Genomic DNA, 21,630 nt, shown 5'->3' with positions numbered 1-21,630 from the left:
CGGTGGGTGTCCAGCCGTTGGGACATGCACCAATCAGCAAAATAAGGACTTTTTTTTATCCCCAATGGGGCACTTTTATGCTGATATTTATGCCCAATCATTGCTCCATTCATTCTCTATGAAACAGCCTTCGACAGCCTCATAGAGTGTATGGGGCGCAAGTCGACTGTGTGCACTGTCGCTCCCTTCTAATGAGTATAAAAGTGCCGCGTTCTGACGATCCGACAAGTACCATCACCGATCAGTAAATTATCACGTTCTGTGAATAGGTAATAACTTTTTTTTCGACGGATCACACCTATCACATTTAGTGAAATGTTAAACCTTTCGAATTGCAAATTTTTCTAGCAAAACTCTTTATCATGATGAATTTCCAACATTCACGTATGATTGATAACATCTAGCATGCAGACGTATTATCTGCTTCTGACACTTTTATCTTACACCTGCCGTGTCGTGATGAGGATGAGGACAGGATGGAGTGTGGGTTGGGAGATACTCATCAGTAGTATGATGTGCGTGCAGGGTAGCAGGGAGGGGGAGAATTGCTAAGTGAGATGGGGAAGGAGGAGACTGCCTGCCTGGCTACTGAGCACTGAAGTCTTATTTCCCAGTTCTCTTGCACACAGAAGAGCGGCATGCAGGACTTCTGCTCCTACTGGCATCTGGATGTTAGAGGCACAATCACTACTGGAGATTTTCATTACGGGATAAGGGGAAGCGTAGTGGCATCCCTAGTCCAGCCCCATTCTGTGGGAGGCAAAATCTTTTTGGAGTTGGATATATAAGATGTAGGATGCTCCCCGTTTCAAGAATCAAGCGACAGCCCTTTCTCTGGCCGGTGAATGCTGAACCAGCTCCCTGGATTTGTATGATCCCAGAAACACCTGGTATCTTTCGGATAGGTGCAGCGCCCCCTCCATTTATCGTATCCTGCCCTCACCCATCTCCTTTGCTACAAGGGGTACCTGCCTGGCAAGTCCCTTGCGACCCTTTCCTGCCTTTGATGTCAGTGCCCACTGCACCAGAGCCTGCTGTTCACCAGTTTCCTTTGGCAAATGGGCAGGTAAAATTCCCCTTAGTCTAAATGTGCATGGTTTGCAGTATAACAGGTATCTGTATACTAAATATCAATATGCAATATACATGCATCATATGTAACATGGCTTTTCATAAACGTAACTTTCATTTCTACTCTATATTGTGCCATTTTTTTTTTTTGCATTGGATGCAAACAAGTCATTTGAGTTTGAAGCTTCTATATTAATAAATCAGTTCTAAATTAACTCCAACAAGCGGTTACATGGAAAAATAAAATCTAGAAATAAATAAATAAGGATACAGGTAATATTAACATTAATAAATATTTAACAATAAATAGATTTAAATGTGGGAAAACTTTATACATTAGATACAGATTAGACATAAAATTCATAATATAGCTCTTAAGCTCTAATTATTATATATAGCTCTAATATATATTTATATATATTAGAGTCTAATATATATAAATATATATATATATATATATATATATATATATATATATATATATAACATATAATCTGCTCGGTTAAAAGGAGTTGATTGGGGGTTGGACAGCTTTATATACATTATTGGAAATTCATGCAGTAGAGCTGAATTTTTCATTAGGTGTTTCTTTTGCACTAAGTTAAGATAGAGCCGTGGACTTACCTACAGTGGTAAGAAAACATGTTGAGATATACTGAGCTGTGTTTTATGACAAACTGAGCTCTGCTGCATCTGTACTTTGCAGATAACAGCTCCCCAGTAAATATCTTGAGGAATTCATCCGCTACTTACTATCACACAGGGAAGAAACATTGTGCTGTGTGCAATGGGAGCAACAATATTAAAATATTTGTCAGGAACACACTCTGCATTTCAAGCTCATCTCCTTTTGCTGAGTATATTATACTAGGGTTCAGGATTGGGTTTAATCAACTAGTTTTATGAATTCGGTTATGTAAAAATATGCTAAGTAACAGAAAATTCACTGCAAGTTAAAAAAAACTCCTGCATTTCAGGAAAGACTTCTTGTTCTTTTTATGCTTTGAAATGTTAACTATGTTTAGTTCTCATACTCCATATGATGTGTCATACTAACAAGTGACCACTAGAGGATCCCAGACCCAAAAAATCCTTTTATAGATACAGTCTTCATTCAACAGACCATACATATACAGTTGCGGTATATATCAACAAACCATGCATGTATATAGATGTACAGAAATATATGGACTGTGCATATATATATATATATATATATATATATATATATAATATGTAGCTAGATAGATAGATGGCCAGATGGATAGTTAAAATAATGAATATATATGTATATAAAATTATCATTCTTAGAACTATCTATATATCTATCTATACATTATATATATATATATATATATATATATATATATATATATATATAAACATGCATGGTCTGTTGAATGACGACTGTATATGTAGAGATTTCTTGCATATATTATATACATTTATAACCAAAAAGTCATATATATATGTATATATATATATGAATATATATATATAATACATATATATATAATATATATATATATAAATATATATATATATTTATATATGTCTGTATGTGTGAGGCTTTGTAGAGTAGTGGCTGAGTTTGGCAATTTTTGGTGCCATAATGTTTGTGTATCATGTTTCGCTGGCCCGTGTAAGACCTCAAGTGAAGAACTCATTGAATTTGGTCTTACAGCATCTTTTAACATTTTATATAATTAGTGTATAGTTCCCTTGAACTAAAAAAAGAAGGAATAAATGAAAAACCCTTTTGAGGCTTTCAACACCCAAAATTGCACTCAAATGTTCTCTTCTAGACTAGTCGTTTTCTGAAAAATATACAGAAGAAGGGATAATCTGGTCTGGATAAGGGGTGGTCTTCACAAATATGTGTCTTTTTTGGAGAGCTTTAACTGTATGCAATAATTTACTTGGTTAAAAGGAGTTGATTGAGGATTGGACAGATTTGTCTAAATTATTGGAAATTAGTTTTATCTGTTCTTATCCCTTCTTCCAAAATATAGCCAGGAATAATTGGTTCCTAAATAACAGACCTCAGGGATCATGGCCACCTAGATAATGCTGGCTATTAAAGTCTGGGCAAATGACATAGCTGCTTATTGGCGTCCCCTCGCACTGAGCACCAGGGTCCGGCACTCCACGCTCATTCTGTGCTTGAGTGTAAACAAGCAGCATTATCCGGAAATCACGTACATAAAGTTTAATATTTGGTACAGATCTGCTGATTGACATATTTTTCTCATATTTTCAATACCTAATCTGCCAATAAAGTGCATTTTTTTATATTTTTGTTTAAAAAAAAACAGAGATTCTAATAAAACCTAACACACTTCTGTGTTGAGTGGGTGATAAGTGGGAATAACTTTGTGTTGAGTCTCTTTTTTTAGAGCTTTTACTTTAAGGTGTATCCCTGTCACACTTGTTATGCAATTTTTGGAACTCCCAAACGAATGAATGGAGCGAGAAAGCTGCGCATGTGCAGCCACCTCTCAGGTCCCAGCGGAGGAAACCACAAACTATCAGACAGTTCTGGCATATAAATGTACAAGATGGGAATACCTAGATTCTCTGGGTGGTTGTATATGATTCCGTACTGGGACAAGGTTCCCTTCATATATAAAGACTTGGGAACATTAGAAAAATCGAGATAAAGTGATCAGATGTCATGTGATATCGGTTGGGTTGATATTCAGAGTCCAGAGTAACTCGTTTTTACGAGAACAAAGTGAGTCTACTCTTATGTGTTTTTTGCAGATCAGTCACTTGCATTCTGATTGTAGATATGTTGACTTTGTTATTACTTCATTACGAGAACCCTGAGTTATTCCAATAGGGCAACAGACCATAGATCAAAATATTACTATGGGTTTCCAAAATATTTTCCAATATGCATATGATGTAGTAGATTTAAGCATAGTACATGTGCATAGACGGGACCTGTATGTTACATTTTTAACCCCTAAGTCCCATGTGCATATTACAGTTGTTATTACTCTGTATCTCCAATGCCTAATTCACATGCTGTATACAGGGAATCAATGCTATGGCTGTAGAGTAGGATGCCTCTTGTGGGCACCATATGATAGCACAAATCCAAACTAAAAGTCAGCAATATGCACTAAGGGGAGATATGCAAATATATATTTTACTGGACGATATCAGTATTTTCCTAAAAAAATGATATATCTGCTTTTCCATCATGACGAATAAATCCTATCAATTACGGGAAACCCTCTTGTATCTCCTTCATTATTCAATGATTGTGTGAATTTCTGTTTAAGGATTGAGAAATGACACATTTTAGAAAAAAAATCCAAAATATGGGAGGAGTGGAGATTAAAGGGAAAATCAGGGAGGCTGATAAACCAGTGGTCAGGAATGGATGGTTAGTTAATAGCAATTTATATATGAAGGGGCTGAGTTGCGGTTATCTTACAAGACATAATTGAAAAAATGGAATTGTTGCTGCAGTAAAATAATTAATTTGCTGTTGTGGAGGTTTTCCTGAAAGGTTTTGTTTTATTTTAAAGCATTCATGTAGAAGAAGCCACCGATAAATGATCCAATATTATGTACAAAAATGAGATTAGGTTATAGAGAGGGAAAAATGGGCAATTGCCCAAGGTCCTTTATTGTGTGGGGGAAACCTCTAAAACTGGTTCCCAGTCACACCAAGCAGCAAGCTATGAGTCTGAAAACATCTAAAGCACTCCTCCGACAATACCACACTTTTATTATGAAGCATTATGACAGTTTTACTAAAATGTCCAATATTACTAATGATTAGTGTTGAGCGAGTATGTTCTGTTAACCCTTTCGCCGAGTATGCTCGGGCCGAGCTCCGAGTATTTATAGCTGCTCGGTGATATGGTTGAATCGCTCCCGTGTGCATGATTTGCAACTGTTAGACATTCCTCACATGTATTAAAACTGTCAATTTCTTACACATTCCTCACATGTAATAAAGCTGTCAAACAGTTGCAACTCATGCACACGGGAGCGATTCAACCATATCACCAAGCAGCTGTACATACTCGGAGCTCGGCCGGAGCATGCTCGGAACAGAATATACTCGCTCAACACTACTAATGATCCATGCTCCTTTCTTGCCTGAATCATTTAAAGGGGTATTCCCAATATGTCATCAATGGTTCAATGCGTCTCAGCTGTAAAAAAAAATATTCTTTCTAAATATACATTTTCACAAACCCTTCAATCATAAATAATAAAAGACCAACCAGTGCTTATTTTTCCTCAATAATGGACACTTCCTTCAGTAGTAGTTAACTCATGGGGCAAGCATGTGCCAGAAGCAAATGGCAGTCATATGGTAATACAGACTTGACGGCTCAACCAGATCAATGTGGAAAGTTGATCAAATGCAAAAAGAGAAAAGATGAAACCAAACCAGATAATTTGGGCATGGGGGTCTCTTTCTAGAAGCTATTACTGTGCAGGACTTTTTGGGACAGAATCATTTTGGGACCTCTGGTGGTCAGGTTTTCATGTCAATTGTCAGAAGAAGGTGATAAGTGAATGGAAGATGCATTTACCATGTAACGCTATTGCCAGCGCCCTTTCATGGTTCCACTTCCCGCTCCATGCAGTGATGCCGGCATACTCACTGCCCCAGCCCCATAGTGTGGTCCCAAGCATGCTTTCTGCTTACTTCCTGTGCTGAGTCGTGGTGGCGAACCTAGTGCGAGCAAACGCTCCCCTGCTCTCAAAGGGGCAGAGCTCACATATAGTGAAATGCCCTCAGCCTATAGATAAGATGCATTTAGTGTTAAAGTTCACCTGCAAGATGGCTCTCAGCCAATAGCTGGGAGTCATCTTGTAAAAAAATCTCTCTCCCCCTTAGAGAGTCGCGAAAGCAACAATATTCATTAGTGTGTAGTTTTTCCTACTAGTGAGTTGTGAGGTCCCCTGGTCCCAATGTGGCCAGTGTCCTGGACCCGAATTCCTGATTCCGATGTGGCCAGGAACCTAAACCCGAATCTCTGGTCTCGATGTGGCCAGTGTCCTGAACCCGAATCCCTGATCCTGGGGTGGCCAGTGACCTAAACCCGAATTCCTGGCATTGATATGGCCAGTGTCATGAGCCTGAATTCCAGGTCCTGGTGTAGCCAGTGCCCTGAACCCGTAGTCCCTGGTCCCAGTGAGGCCAATCATGAATACGAAGTCCATGGTCCCAGTGCGACCAGTTCTAAACCCAAAGATCATGGTCAGTGGATGGCCATTGCCTGAACCCCATCCCCCAGTCCATGTACTGCCAGTCCCTGAACCAGTATCTAAGACTGGTGTGTCTGAACGTGTACCTCCGAATTATCCATGTTTCCAGACTGCTAAAGCAAAGTTTCTGAATCAGCCCAGTCTGAACATAGCCCAAGTCTGTGTCAGCGAACCTGACCCCTGGGATTGGCAGCTGCAGTACCTGTGACTGCCCAGCAGTGGTACTTGGCAGCTACCTGCAGCCCAGTCTGCCATCACCATCAGGAATTCCAGTGAACACCAGGTAGATACTTAGCAATGTACCTTCCAAGGTAGACCCTGTGGCACAGTGGGTCCACGAGCCACGTGCGCCCCAACTGCAGGAGCTTGACATACCACAGTTGCACAGGGTTTGGTTATGATAACATCCAATTAGCCAAACCTTGTTTTTCCGAACAGCAGATACCAGTGGCCAGAAGAGCTGCACTCATGCACATTTATTTGTTGTGACCTGCCAAAAATTCTCAAAATTTTTTCTTCACTGTTAGTATGATCCTCAACCAGATTTTGTAATGAATGATGATGAATTTCCTTTCTCTTGTACTTAATTGGTAGTTATGGTCTGTGTTATGATTCTGTCAGTAATTGATTTATAAAACTATAGATTATCCTTAGAGATTACGAATTATGGGGGTGATTCATCAAAGTGTTTTCACCAGAAAATTGACATAAAACACTGTCTGTCAAACCAGACTTGTGAAAAAAAAATTGCGATTTTTGGCATCTCCATGCTAGTTAGAAATAGAGATGAGCGTTGTTCTACTCGAACTGTTCGCCAATCTCAAATTCGAGCTGTTTTGGGCGGTGTTCGAGCCGTTCGGCGAACACGAACAATTTGAGAAAAATTTGGCTGTTCGAGGTTATGTTCGATAACTGTTCGTGCACCAAAATCATAACTGGATTTTTTCTCAGTAATGATGAAAATTAATGTTAATACGCAGTTTGAGTGTACAGCGGGGCGGGGGGAGGGGCAGGGGATGGATCTCTGCAGGAACAATGAAGATCTCCATTTTTTTTTCTCTTTCCCGCATTTGCAGTGGGGAGGTGCAATCTGTCAGCCTATCAGCAGCGCACACATGGAGCGAAGTGCTTTTTTTCACACAAGCAAGGGCATGTGTCATTGGCAGTGTATGTCACATGTCCTTGCCCTATAAGACCAAGCCATTTTCCCCGTCGCCACCATTTTCTCACTGCTGCAGCTGCGTGTTAGACGGCACCGCTGTTGCTGTGTGCGCTATACCTTGTTAATTTCAAGCCAATTTTCGCACAAATCTACAGATAGCTTGGGAGTAGGGAATAGTTGTGATTGCAGTCCTTTTAAGGACTAGGTTACAGCATTTCCTACGACTTTTATCAGGCAGGTCTGTGCTCTTAAATAGATAGATTGTGGGAGTAAAGACTAATTGTAATTGGAGTACTTTTCAGGACTAGGTTACATCAGTTCCTATCAGTTTTTGCCAGGCAGGTCTGTGCCAGTGCTGTGCAAGTTTTTTTCACAGCATTTGGCTGAATCTAGCAAAGCTAATCCTTTTTGGCCTATTGCAGAGTGTGTTAGTCAGTGGAGTAGCCTATCTGTGTTGCAAGATATACCACCTGTGTATAGAATACCAATTTTTTTACTGCACCTAGTGAAGTAAAATCTTTTGGGCATAGCATCATTCTATTAGTCCATCTATACTGACCTCCATCAGGTTGCAAATTGAACATAATTTTTTTCTTCATCTAGCTCTGAAAAAATATTGGGCTTCTAGCTGTGTGTGGGACTTGTTGTACTAGTCCATCTATACTGACCTCCATCAGGTTGCAAACTGCATATATTTTTTTCTTCATCTACCTCTGAAAAAATATTGGGCTTCTAGCTGTGTGTGGGACTTGTTCTATTAATCCATCTATACAGACCTCCATCAGGTTGCAAACTGAATATATTTTTTTCTGCATCTACCTCTGAAAAAATATTGGGCTTCTAGCTGTGTGTGGGACTTGCTCTATTAATCCATCTATACAGACCTCCATCAGGTTGCAAACTGAATATATTTTTTTCTGCATCTACCTCTGAAAAAATATTGGGCTTCTAGCTGTGTGTGGGACTTGTTGTATTAGTCCATCTATACTGACCTCCATAAGGTTGCAAACTGAATATAACTTTTTTCTGCAACTACCTCTGACAAAATATTTGGCCTTCTAGCTGTGTGTGGGACTTGTTCTATTAGTCCATCTATACTGACCTCCATAAGGTTGCAAACTGAATATAATTTTTTTCTGCATCTACCTCTGAAAAAATATTTGGCCTTCTAGCTGTGTGTGGGACTTGTTCTATTAGTCCATCTATACTGACCTCCATAAGGTTGCAAACTGAATATAATTTTTTCTGCATCTACCTCTGAAAAAATATTGGGCTTCTAGCTGTGTGTGGGACTTGTTCTATTAATCCATCTATACAGACCTCCATCAGGTTGCAAACTGAATATATTTTTTTCTGCATCTACCTCTGAAAAAATATTGGGCTTCTAGCTGTGTGTGGGACTTGTTCTATTAATCCATCTATACAGACCTCCATCAGGTTGCAAACTGAATATATTTTTTTCTGCATCTACCTCTGAAAAAATATTGGGCTTCTAGCTGTGTGTGGGACTTGTTGTATTAGTCCATCTATACTGACCTCCATAAGGTTGCAAACTGAATATAATTTTTTTCTGCATCTACCTCTGACAAAATATCTGACCTTCTAGCTGTGTGTGGGACTTGTTCTATTAGTCCATCTATACTGACCTCCATAAGGTTGCAAACTGAATATAATTTTTTTCTGCATCTACCTCTGAAAAAATATTTGGCCTTCTAGCTGTGTGTGGGACTTGTTCTATTAGTCCATCGATACTGACCTCCATCAGGTTGCAAACTGCATATATTTTTTTCTTCATCTACCTCTGAAAAAATATTGGGCTTCTAGCTGTGTGTGGGACTTGTTCTATTAATCCATCTATACAGACCTTCATCAGGTTGCAAACTGAATATATTTTTTTCTGCATCTACCTCTGAAAAAATATTGGGCTTCTAGCTGTGTGTGGGACTTGTTCTATTAATCCATCTATACAGACCTCCATCAGGTTGCAAACTGAATATATTTTTTTCTGCATCTAACTCTGAAAAAATATTGGGCTTCTAGCTGTGTGTGGGACTTGTTGTATTAGTCCATCTATACTGACCTCCATAAGGTTGCAAACTGAATATAATTTTTTTCTGCATCTACCTCTGACAAAATATTTGGCCTTCTAGCTGTGTGTGGGACTTGTTCTATTAGTCCATCTATACTGACCTCCATAAGGTTGCAAACTGAATATAATTTTTTTCTGCATCTACCTCTGAAAAAATATTTGGCCTTCTAGCTGTGTGTGGGACTTGTTCTATTAGTCCATCTATACTGACCTCCATAAGGTTGCAAACTGAATATAATTTTTTTCTGCATCTACCTCTGAAAAAATATTTGGCCTTCTAGCTGTGTGTGGGACTTGTTCTATTAGTCCATCGATACTGACCTCCATCAGGTTGCAAACTGCATATATTTTTTACTTCATCTACCTCTGAAAAAATATTGGGCTTCTAGCTGTGTGTGGGACTTGTTCTATTAATCCATCTATACAGACCTCCATCAGGTTGCAAACTGAATATATTTTTTTCTGCATCTACCTCTGAAAAAATATTGGGCTTCTAGCTGTGTGTGGGACTTGTTCTATTAATCCATCTATACAGACCTCCATCAGGTTGCAAACTGAATATATTCTTTTCTGCATCTAACTCTGAAAAAATATTGGGCTTCTAGCTGTGTGTGGGACTTGTTGTATTAGTCCATCTATACTGACCTCCATAAGGTTGCAAACTGAATATAATTTTTTTCTGCATCTACCTCTGACAAAATATTTGGCCTTCTAGTTGTGTGTGGGACTTGTTCTATTAGTACATCTATACTGACCTCCATCAGGTTGCAAACTGCATATATTTTTTTCTTCATCTACCTCTTAAAAAATATTGGGCTTCTAGCTGTGTGTGGGACTTGTTCTATTAATCCATCTATACAGACCTCCATCAGGTTGCAAACTGAATATATTTTTTTCTGCATCTACCTCTGAAAAAATATTGGGCTTCTAGCTGTGTGTGGGACTTGTTGTATTAGTCCATCTATACTGACCTCCATAAGGTTGCAAACTGAATATAATTTTTTTCTGCATCTACCTCTGACAAAATATTTGACCTTCTAGCTGTGTGTGGGACTTGTTCTATTAGTCCATCTATACTGACCTCCATAAGGTTGCAAACTGAATATAATTTTTTTCTGCATCTACCTCTGAAAAAATATTTGGCCTTCTAGCTGTGTGTGGGACTTGTTCTATTAGTCCATCGATACTGACCTCCATCAGGTTGCAAACTGCATATATTTTTTTCTTCATCTACCTCTGAAAAAATATTGGGCTTCTAGCTGTGTGTGGGACTTGTTCTATTAATCCATCTATACAGACCTCCATCAGGTTGCAAACTGAATATATTTTTTTCTGCATCTACCTCTGAAAAAATATTGGGCTTCTAGCTGTGTGTGGGACTTGTTCTATTAATCCATCTATACAGACCTCCATCAGGTTGCAAACTGAATATATTTTTTTCTGCATCTAACTCTGAAAAAATATTGGGCTTCTAGCTGTGTGTGGGACTTGTTGTATTAGTCCATCTATACTGACCTCCATAAGGTTGCAAACTGAATATAATTTTTTTCTGCATCTACCTCTGACAAAATATTTGGCCTTCTAGTTGTGTGTGGGACTTGTTCTATTAGTCCATCTATACTGACCTCCATAAGGTTGCAAACTGAATATAATTTTTTTCTGCATCTACCTCTGAAAAAATATTTGGCCTTCTAGCTGTGTGTGGGACTTGTTCTATTAGTCCATCTATACTGACCTCCATAAGGTTGCAAACTGAATATAATTTTTTTCTGCATCTACCTCTGAAAAAATATTGGGCTTCTAGCTGTGTGTGGGACTTGTTCTATTAATCCATCTATACAGACCTCCATCAGGTTGCAAACTGAATATATTTTTTTCTGCATCTACCTCTGAAAAAATATTGGGCTTCTAGCTGTGTGTGGGACTTGTTCTATTAATCCATCTATACAGACCTCCATCAGGTTGCAAACTGAATATATTTTTTTCTGCATCTACCTCTGAAAAAATATTGGGCTTCTAGCTGTGTGTGGGACTTGTTGTATTAGTCCATCTATACTGACCTCCATAAGGTTGCAAACTGAATATAATTTTTTTCTGCATCTACCTCTGACAAAATATTTGGCCTTCTAGCTGTGTGTGGGACTTGTTCTATTAGTCCATCTACACTGACCTCCATCAGGTTGCAAACTGCATATATTTTTTTCTTCATCTACCTCTGAAAAAATATTGGGCTTCTAGCTGTGTGTGGGACTTGTTCTATTAATCCATCTATACAGACCTCCATCAGGTTGCAAACTGAATATATTTTTTTCTGCACCTACCTCTGAAAAAATATTTGGCCTTCTAGCTGTGTGTGGGACTTGTTGTATTAGTCCATCTATACTGACCTCCATCAGGTTGCAAACTGCATATATTTTTTTCTTCATCTACCTCTGAAAAAATATTGGGCTTCTAGCTGTGTGTGGGACTTGTTCTATTAATCCATCTATACAGACCTCCATCAGGTTGCAAACTGAATATATTTTTTTCTGCATCTACCTCTGAAAAAATATTTGGCCTTCTAGCTGTGTGTGGGACTTGTTCTATTAGTCCATCTATACTGACCTCCATAAGGTTGCAAACTGAATATAATTTTTTTCTGCATCTACCTCTGAAAAAATATTTGGCCTTCTAGCTGTGTGTGGGACTTGTTCTATTAGTCCATCTATACTGACCTCCATAAGGTTGCAAACTGAATATAATTTTTTTCTGCATCTCCCTCTGAAAAAATATTTGGCCTTCTAGCTGTGTGTGGGACTTGTTCTATTAGTCCATCTATACTGACCTCCATAAGGTTGCAAACTGAATATAATTTTTTTCTGCATCTACCTCTGACAAAATATTTGGCCTTCTAGCTGTGTGTGGGACTTGTTCTATTAGTCCATCTATACTGACCTCCATAAGGTTGCAACCTGAATATAATTTTTTTCTGCATCTACCTCTGTCAAAATATTTGGCCTTCTAGCTGTGTGTGGGACTTGTTCTATTAGTCCATCTATACTGACCTCCATAAGGTTGCAAACTGAATATAATTTTTTTCTGCATCTACCTCTGAAAAAATATTGGGCTTCTATCTGTGTGTGGGACTTGTTCTATTAATCCATCTATACAGACCTCCATCAGGTTGCAAATTGAATATATTTTTTTCTGCATCTACCTCTGAAAAAATATTGGGCTTCTAGCTGTGTGTGGGACTTGTTCTATTAATCCATCTATACAGACCTCCATCAGGTTGCAAACTGAATATATTTTTTTCTGCATCTACCTCTGAAAAAATATTGGGCTTCTAGCTGTGTGTGGGACTTGTTGTATTAGTCCATCTATACTGACCTCCATAAGGTTGCAAACTGAATATAATTTTTTTCTGCATCTACCTCTGACAAAATATTTGGCCTTCTAGCTGTGTGTGGGACTTGTTCTATTAGTCCATCTATACTGACCTCCATAAGGTTGCAAACTGAATATAATTTTTTTCTGCATCTCCCTCTGAAAAAATATTTGGCCTTCTAGCTGTGTGTGGGACTTGTTCTATTAGTCGATCTATACTGACCTCCATCAGGTTGCAAACTGCATATATTTTTTTCTTCATCTACCTCTGAAAAAATATTGGGCTTCTAGCTGTGTGTGGGACTTGTTCTATTAATCCATCTATACAGACCTCCATCAGGTTGCAAACTGAATATATTTTTTTCTGCATCTACCTCTGAAAAAATATTTGGCCTTCTAGCTGTGTGTGGGACTTGTTCTATTAGTCCATCTATACTGACCTCCATCAGGTTGCAAACTGCATATATTTTTTTCTTCATCTACCTCTGAAAAAATATTGGGCTTCTAGCTGTGTGTGGGACTTGTTCTATTAATCCATCTATACAGACCTCCATCAGGTTGCAAACTGAATATATTTTTTTCTGCATCTACCTCTGAAAAAATATTTGGCCTTCTAGCTGTGTGTGGGACTTGTTCTATTAGTCCATCTATACTGACCTCCATAAGGTTGCAAACTGAATATAATTTTTTTCTGCATCTACCTCTGAAAAAATATTTGGCCTTCTAGCTGTGTGTGGGACTTGTTCTATTAGTCCATCTATACTGACCTCCATAAGGTTGCAAACTGAATATAATTTTTTTCTGCATCTACCTCTGAAAAAAATTTGGCCTTCTAGCTGTGTGTGGGACTTGTTCTATTAGTCCATCTATACTGACCTCCATAAGGTTGCAAACTGAATATAATTTTTTTCTGCATCTACCTCTGAAAAAATATTTGGCCTTCTAGCTGTGTGTGGGACTTGTTCTATTAGTCCATCTATACTGACCTCCATCAGGTTGCAAATTGAATATAATTTTTTTCTGCATCTAGCTCTGAAAAAATATTGGGCTTCTAGCTGTGTGTGGGACTTGTTGTACTAGTCCATCTATACTGACCTCCATCAGGTTGCAAACTGCATATATTTTTTTCTTCATCTACCTCTGAAAAAATATTGGGCTTCTAGCTGTGTGTGGGACTTGTTCTATTAATCCATCTATACTGACCTCCATCAGGTTGCAAACTGAATATATTTTTTTCTGCATCTACCTCTGAAAAAATATTGGGCTTCTAGATGTGTGTGGGACTTGTTGCATTAGTCCATCTATACTGACCTCCATAAGGTTGCAAACTGAATATAATTTTTTTCTGCATCTACCTCTGACAAAATATTTGGCCTTCTAGCTGTGTGTGGGACTTGTTCTTTTAGTCCATCTATACTGACTTCCATAAGGTTGCAAACTGAATATAATTTTTTTCTGCATCTACCTCTGAAAAAATATTTGGCCTTCTAGCTGTGTGTGGGACTTGTTCTATTAGTCCATCTATACTGACCTCCATAAGGTTGCAAACTGAATATAATTTTTTTCTGCATCTACCTCTGAAAAAATATTGGGCTTCAAGCTGTGTGTGGGACTTGTTCTATTAATCCATCTATACAGACCTCCATCAGGTTGCAAACTGAATATATTTTTTTCTGCATCTACCTCTGAAAAAATATTGGGCTTCTAGCTGTGTGTGGGACTTGTTCTATTAATCCATCTATACAGACCTCCATCAGGTTGCAAACTGAATATATTTTTTCTGCATCTACCTCTGAAAAAATATTGGGCTTCTAGCTGTGTGTGGGACTTGTTGTATTAGTCCATCTATACTGACCTCCATAAGGTTGCAAACTGAATATAATTTTTTTCTGCATCTACCTCTGACAAAATATTTGGCCTTCTAGCTGTGTGTGCGACTTGTTCTATTAGTCCATCTATACTGACCTCCATAAGGTTGCAAACTGACTATAATTTTTTTCTGCATCTACCTCTGAAAAAATATTTGGCCTTCTAGCTGTGTGTGGGACTTGTTCTATTAGTCGATCTATACTGACCTCCATCAGGTTGCAAACTGCATATATTTTTTTCTTCATCTACCTCTGAAAAAATATTGGGCTTCTAGCTGTGTGTGGGACTTGTTCTATTAATCCATCTATACAGACCTCCATCAGGTTGCAAACTGAATATATTTTTTTCTGCATCTACCTCTGAAAAAATATTTGGCCTTCTAGCTGTGTGTGGGACTTGTTCTATTAGTCCATCTATACTGACCTCCATCAGGTTGCAAACTGCATATATTTTTTTCTTCATCTACCTCTGAAAAAATATTGGGCTTCTAGCTGTGTGTGGGACTTGTTCTATTAATCCATCTATACAGACCTCCATCAGGTTGCAAACTGAATATATTTTTTTCTGCATCTACCTCTGAAAAAATATTTGGCCTTCTAGCTGTGTGTGGGACTTGTTCTATTAGTCCATCTATACTGACCTCCATAAGGTTGCAAACTGAATATAATTTTTTTCTGCATCTACCTCTGAAAAAATATTTGGCCTTCTAGCTGTGTGTGGGACTTGTTCTATTAGTCCATCTATACTGACCTCCATAAGGTTGCAAACTGAATATAATTTTTTTCTGCATCTACCTCTGAAAAAAATTTGGCCTTCTAGCTGTGTGTGGGACTTGTTCTATTAGTCCATCTATACTGACCTCCATAAGGTTGCAAACTGAATATAATTTTTTTCTGCATCTACCTCTGAAAAAATATTTGGCCTTCTAGCTGTGTGTGGGACTTGTTCTATTAGTCCATCTATACTGACCTCCATCAGGTTGCAAATTGAATATAATTTTTTTCTGCATCTAGCTCTGAAAAAATATTGGGCTTCTAGCTGTGTGTGGGACTTGTTGTACTAGTCCATCTATACTGACCTCCATCAGGTTGCAAACTGCATATATTTTTTTCTTCATCTACCTCTGAAAAAATATTGGGCTTCTAGCTGTGTGTGGGACTTGTTCTATTAATCCATCTATACTGACCTCCATCAGGTTGCAAACTGAATATATTTTTTTCTGCATCTACCTCTGAAAAAATATTGGGCTTCTAGATGTGTGTGGGACTTGTTGCATTAGTCCATCTATACTGACCTCCATAAGGTTGCAAACTGAATATAATTTTTTTCTGCATCTACCTCTGACAAAATATTTGGCCTTCTAGCTGTGTGTGGGACTTGTTCTTTTAGTCCATCTATACTGACTTCCATAAGGTTGCAAACTGAATATAATTTTTTTCTGCATCTACCTCTGAAAAAATATTTGGCCTTCTAGCTGTGTGTGGGACTTGTTCTATTAGTCCATCTATACTGACCTCCATAAGGTTGCAAACTGAATATAATTTTTTTCTGCATCTACCTCTGAAAAAATATTGGGCTTCAAGCTGTGTGTGGGACTTGTTCTATTAATCCATCTATACAGACCTCCATCAGGTTGCAAACTGAATATATTTTTTTCTGCATCTACCTCTGAAAAAATATTGGGCTTCTAGCTGTGTGTGGGACTTGTTCTATTAATCCATCTATACAGACCTCCATCAGGTTGCAAACTGAATATATTTTTTCTGCATCTACCTCTGAAAAAATATTGGGCTTCTAGCTGTGTGTGGGACTTGTTGTATTAGTCCATCTATACTGACCTCCATAAGGTTGCAAACTGAATATAATTTTTTTCTGCATCTACCTCTGACAAAATATTTGGCCTTCTAGCTGTGTGTGCGACTTGTTCTATTAGTCCATCTATACTGACCTCCATAAGGTTGCAAACTGACTATAATTTTTTTCTGCATCTACCTCTGAAAAAATATTTGGCCTTCTAGCTGTGTGTGGGACTTGTTCTATTAGTCCATCTATACAGACCTCCATCAGGTTGCAAATTGAATATAATTTTTTTCTGCATCTAACCCAGCCAATAGTTTTGGCCTAATACCACAGTTTGGCCACTCAGCTCTGCTCGGTTCCCATCCATTGTTTTTTTGTGCAAACAACTCCAGAGTTGTGAATTAGTTAACCACCAAAATGAATGGAAAAAGGCCTGCTGCTGGTGGAAAGGGGAATAGGCGTGTTGGGAAGGGGAAAAAAGGTTGTGTCCGTGGGGTAGGTGTTAAAGCAACAGTAACATCTGCAGAAGAAAGACCATCTTCCAGCCAAACTAAAATGTCTACTTCTTTTAGCGGACAATGTGATAAGATCCCTTTCTTACGGCCACGCCAATCGCTACAAATTCCAGATGAGGCACAAAAACAGCAGGTGCTTCAACGGATATCAAGTACTCCTTTAAGTGGGCTCTCCTCCACATCAACTTCAACATCACAAATACTCCAGTCCTCACAGGTGTCACCCCAATCGCACTTGCTTCCTCACAGCTCCCAAATCTCCAGCTTCCCGTCTGAGTATGAGGTAGAACAGATGGTTGAGTCTGCAGAGCTGTTTACTCATACTATAGCCTGGGAATCAGAGGTCGACTCCAGCGCTTCTGTGAATCCAGACGAGGAAATGATCTGCACTGATGCCCAGAATCTTTATGAGTCGGATCCAGGACCAGACGCAGAAGGTTCTGACCATAATGTAGACCCTCATTCCCAAACTGTAACTCCTGTTGGTGGAGACAATGAGGAAGACGATGATAAGACTCAAATACCTGATTGGAGCGACAACTTTAGTTTTTTGTCAGGGCAGGAACAGGTTGGCTCTGAGGACGACGAGTGTGATAACGCACAGGGTGATGATGATGAGGTTGGAGATCCCACTTACTGTCAACCCACAGTCAGCCAAGAGATGAGGTCAGCAGAGGAGGTGGAGGAAGATGCTAGTGACGACGAGGTCAGGTTGCGCCTTCCTGGACAGAGACGTAGTACTGGAAGCACGTCAACAACTGCATCCTCAAACAAAACTCTGCCTCTCACCAAAAGTCGTGGTGGCTCTTCAGGTCGCATGGGTGCTAAGCCTTGCATAGCCTGGGCATTTTTTCAGATCGATAAAGATGACCCAACACGTGTTATCTGTAACATTTGTCAGCAAAAGCTAAGTAGAGGCCAAAAAATACATAGTTTGAGTACTTCATGCATGAACCGGCACATGGACATGAAGCATAAGTTGCAGTGGGAAGCTCAGTGTGCTACAATGCGGCCTAGCCGGCCGGGCCAACCACCGTCTGCCATATCTTGTGCATCCGCGGCCTCTTCATCCTCTGTGACTGGGGGGACAGCAGTCACACCTGTTTTGGGGCGCAGACCTGCCACCTCTTTACCCGCAACAGCCAGCGTGATTGGCAGGTCATCATTTTCTTTGGAGGTGGTAACACCAGCTGGTGTTGAGCGCTGTCCGACATCGATAGCACCACCTTTGGATCAAGGCAACCTAACATGTCCGCCTGCATCTTCCTCACAGACCGGCAGTTTGCCGGGGACACCCTTATCAACCCCGTCTAAGCACAATAGCCAGCCCTTGGTCCCTCAGATGTGGACAAGTAAAAGACAATTTCCTCCTAGCCATGAGAAAGCTAAAAGGTTGAATTTCACCATCTGCAAGCTCTTGGCTACAGAAATGCTGCCTTTCCGCCTGGTGGACACAGAGGATTTTCGAGACCTTATGTCCGTCGCAGTGCCCCAGTACCAGATGCCCAGTCGGCACTACTTCTCAAAGAAAGGTGTGCCTGCGCTCCACCAGCATGTCGCACACTACATCTCCGCTTCTTTGAGAAACTCTGTGTGTGACAGGGTGCATTTCACCACAGACACTTGGACGAGTAGGCATGGACAGGGGCGTTACATGTCGCTGACTGGGCACTGGGTAACTATGGTGACAGCAGGACAAGGGGCTGCTGTCCAAGTCTTGCCGTCCCCACGAGTTGTGCGTCAATCCTCTTTATGTCAAAGTTCCTCCACTGCTTCTGCCTCCTCAACCTCCTCTCGGTCCTCCACCTGCACCCAAAGCCTGTCTGGTCATGCCACAAGCTTTCTAACTGCGCAGAAGGGATCCTGCACACCTCTTTACTATGCTGGCAGTAGGGCTCAACGTCATCAGGCGGTTTTTACATTGAAATGTCTGGGAAATGTGAGTCACACAGCTGAGGAGTTGTGGTCAGCTCTGGAGAACCAATTTCATGAATGGTTGTCTCCACTGGACCTGAAACCAGGGAAGGCCGCGTGCGACAATGCTGCAAACCTGGGTGCGGCCCTTCGCCGGGGCAATGTCACACACGTGCCTTGTATGGCTCACGTGTTGAACCTGGTTGTCCAGCAATTTTTAGCCCACTATCCCAGACTAGATGGCCTTCTGCAGAGGGCACGGTCGCTGTGTGCTCCCTTCCGCCGTTCGCATCCCACAGCTCAGCGACTTACATCTCTACAGAAGTCGTTGGGCCTGCCACTTCACCGGCTAAAATGCGATGTGCCTACCCGGTGGAATTCAACTCTGCACATGTTGCAGCAACTGTGGCAGCACCGACAAGCCCTGGTGCAATACGTTCTGACGTATAGCCTGGGCCAACGAGATTCAGAGGTGGGGCAAATCACGCTGGAGGAGTGGTCTCAGATCAGGGACCTATGCACCCTTCTGCACAGTTTTGAAATGGCGACGAAGATGTTTAGTGCTGACGATGCCATTATCAGCATGACTATTCCGGTGATTTACATGCTGGAGCACATATTAAACAGAATTCGGAGTCAGGTGGTGGCACAAGAGGAGGTGGAGGAAGTAGAGGAGGAGGAGTTGTATGCGGAAGGGCTAACATCTGCAAGGTCCAGACGGTCGGCAGCACCAGGGCGGCAGGCATGTGAGGCTGGGGGAGATGATTTTACCAGGGCGCATGGTAGCAGCCAAACTAGTGAGGAAGGTGCAGGAGCCCAGGAAGAAGTGGAGGACGAACTGATGGAAGACTCATCAGATGAGGGAGACCTTGATCACATTTCTGTTGTGCGAGGTTGGGGGGAGAGGACAGAGGAAGGAAGCATGATTGTTACCTCGCCACCAACACAACAGGGACTTGGTGCTCCTGGATGCGCAACACACATGAGTGCCTTCTTGCTGCACTACCTGCAACATGACCCTCGAATTGTGAGAATTAGAAATAATCCTGACTACTGGGTTGCCACACTGTTAGATCCCCGGTACAAAAGTAAATTTGCAGAAATTATTCCTGCCATAGAAAGGGATGCACGCATGCAGGAGTATCAGCAGAGACTGTTGCAGAATCTTACATGTGCTTTTCCACAAAATACCAGTGGTGCACGTAGTGAATCTCACAGTTCCAACTTGCCAACCGTGGGACCGTCAAGTGTTCAGCACTCAAACCGTAACAGAACCACAGTATCTGCTGGTAACATCAATTTTGCAGAATCATTTCACCACTTTTTTAGCCCATCCTTTGCAAGGCCACAGGAGACAAGAAGTCTGACACATAGTCAACGCCTAGAGACGATGGTACAGGAGTATCACCAAGTAAACATTGAAGCCACGACTGTGTCACTGGACCCTTGCTCTTTTTGGGCTTCCAATCTGGATAAATGGCCGGAGCTAGCCACTTACGCCTTGGAGATCTTGTCATGCCCCGCAGCCAGCGTTCTGTCTGAACGTGTGTTCAGCGCTGCTGGTGGTGTGCTGACAGATAAGCGCACGCGGCTCTCCACTGATAATGTAGACAGACTCACGTTCATAAAGATGAACAAATCATGGATCCGAAACGACTTTTCTACCCCTGTGTCATCCTGGGGAGAGTAAAAGCTTGATGATTGGTTAAAATCACCCTACCAACCGTTTTAAGCTTTCAAATTACTAATCATGTTTATCTGTATCTTGACTGGAAAATAATTTGGGCTTTGTAGCAGTGTGCAGCACTGATCCTATTAGGCCATCTATAATAAGCTTCACCAGATTTAAAATTAAAAATAATTTTTAGCTGCATCTAGCCCGGAAAATAATTTTGGGGCTCCGAGATGCGCAAGACACATAAGTGACTTCTTGCTGCACTACCTGCAGCATGACCCTCATATTGTCAGAATTCGAAGTAATCATGACTACTGGGTTGCCACACTCTTAGATCCTCCAAACTTTTCGATCAACCTTTTCATTTTAATAAAGACCAAAAAAATGGTCATTTTTGAAACTATAAGCATTAGCAGGTTGTTAGAAACTGAAATCAAACAGTTTTCAACTCAAAACTTTATTCTAGGTGATGTTACATTTTCACATAGGACCCCTTGTTCGAAAGGAGCTTCTGAACTCTCTCGTCCATTGAATTTGTCAGGTTTTGGATGGTTTCTGCTTCAATTGTTTTGCATGAGGACAGAATACCCTCCCAGAGCTGTTGCTTAGATGTGAACTGCCTCCCGCCATCATAGACACTCCTTTTAATGATGCTCCAAAGGTTCTGAATGGGGTAGAGGTCAGGGGAGCATGGGGGTCACACCATAAGTTTGTCCCCTTTTATGCCCATATCAGCCAGAGATGCAGATGTTTTATGTGCAGCATGAGATGGTGCATTATCATGCAGAAAAATGATCTTGCTGTGAAATACACGGTTCTTCTTCTTGAACCATGGCAGGAAGTGCTGTTTGAGAAAATCCACATACATTATGGAGTTCATCTTTAGCGCCTTCAGGGATCCTAAAGGGGCCGACAATCTCTCTCCCCA

At 40.5% G+C, this 21,630-nt stretch overlaps 1 protein-coding gene across 3 annotated transcripts in view; it reads left to right on the top strand.

Annotated features, from left to right (window-relative positions):
• Positions 1-570: 570 nt before the first annotated feature.
• The window catches only part of TCERG1L (transcription elongation regulator 1 like), a 402,802-nt gene continuing 381,742 nt past the window's right edge, over positions 571-21,630 (top strand). The window contains exon 1 of one of the 3 annotated variants that reach the window (XM_073685097.1): positions 571-1,066. In XM_073685097.1, the coding sequence (XP_073541198.1) occupies positions 797-1,066 (270 nt within the window). In that variant the 5' untranslated portion in view covers positions 571-796. The remainder of the gene's footprint in view (positions 1,067-21,630) is intronic. The other 2 variants (XM_073685095.1, XM_073685096.1) reach the window with 2 other exon arrangements.

Source organism: Phyllobates terribilis, unplaced genomic scaffold, assembly GCF_046119375.1.
Source record: "Phyllobates terribilis strain yellow unplaced genomic scaffold, ASM4611937v1 Scaffold_5__5_contigs__length_657084704, whole genome shotgun sequence".
NCBI classification, from domain to species: domain Eukaryota; kingdom Metazoa; phylum Chordata; class Amphibia; order Anura; family Dendrobatidae; genus Phyllobates; species Phyllobates terribilis.
This window is presented reverse-complemented; position numbering and strand designations above follow the sequence as displayed.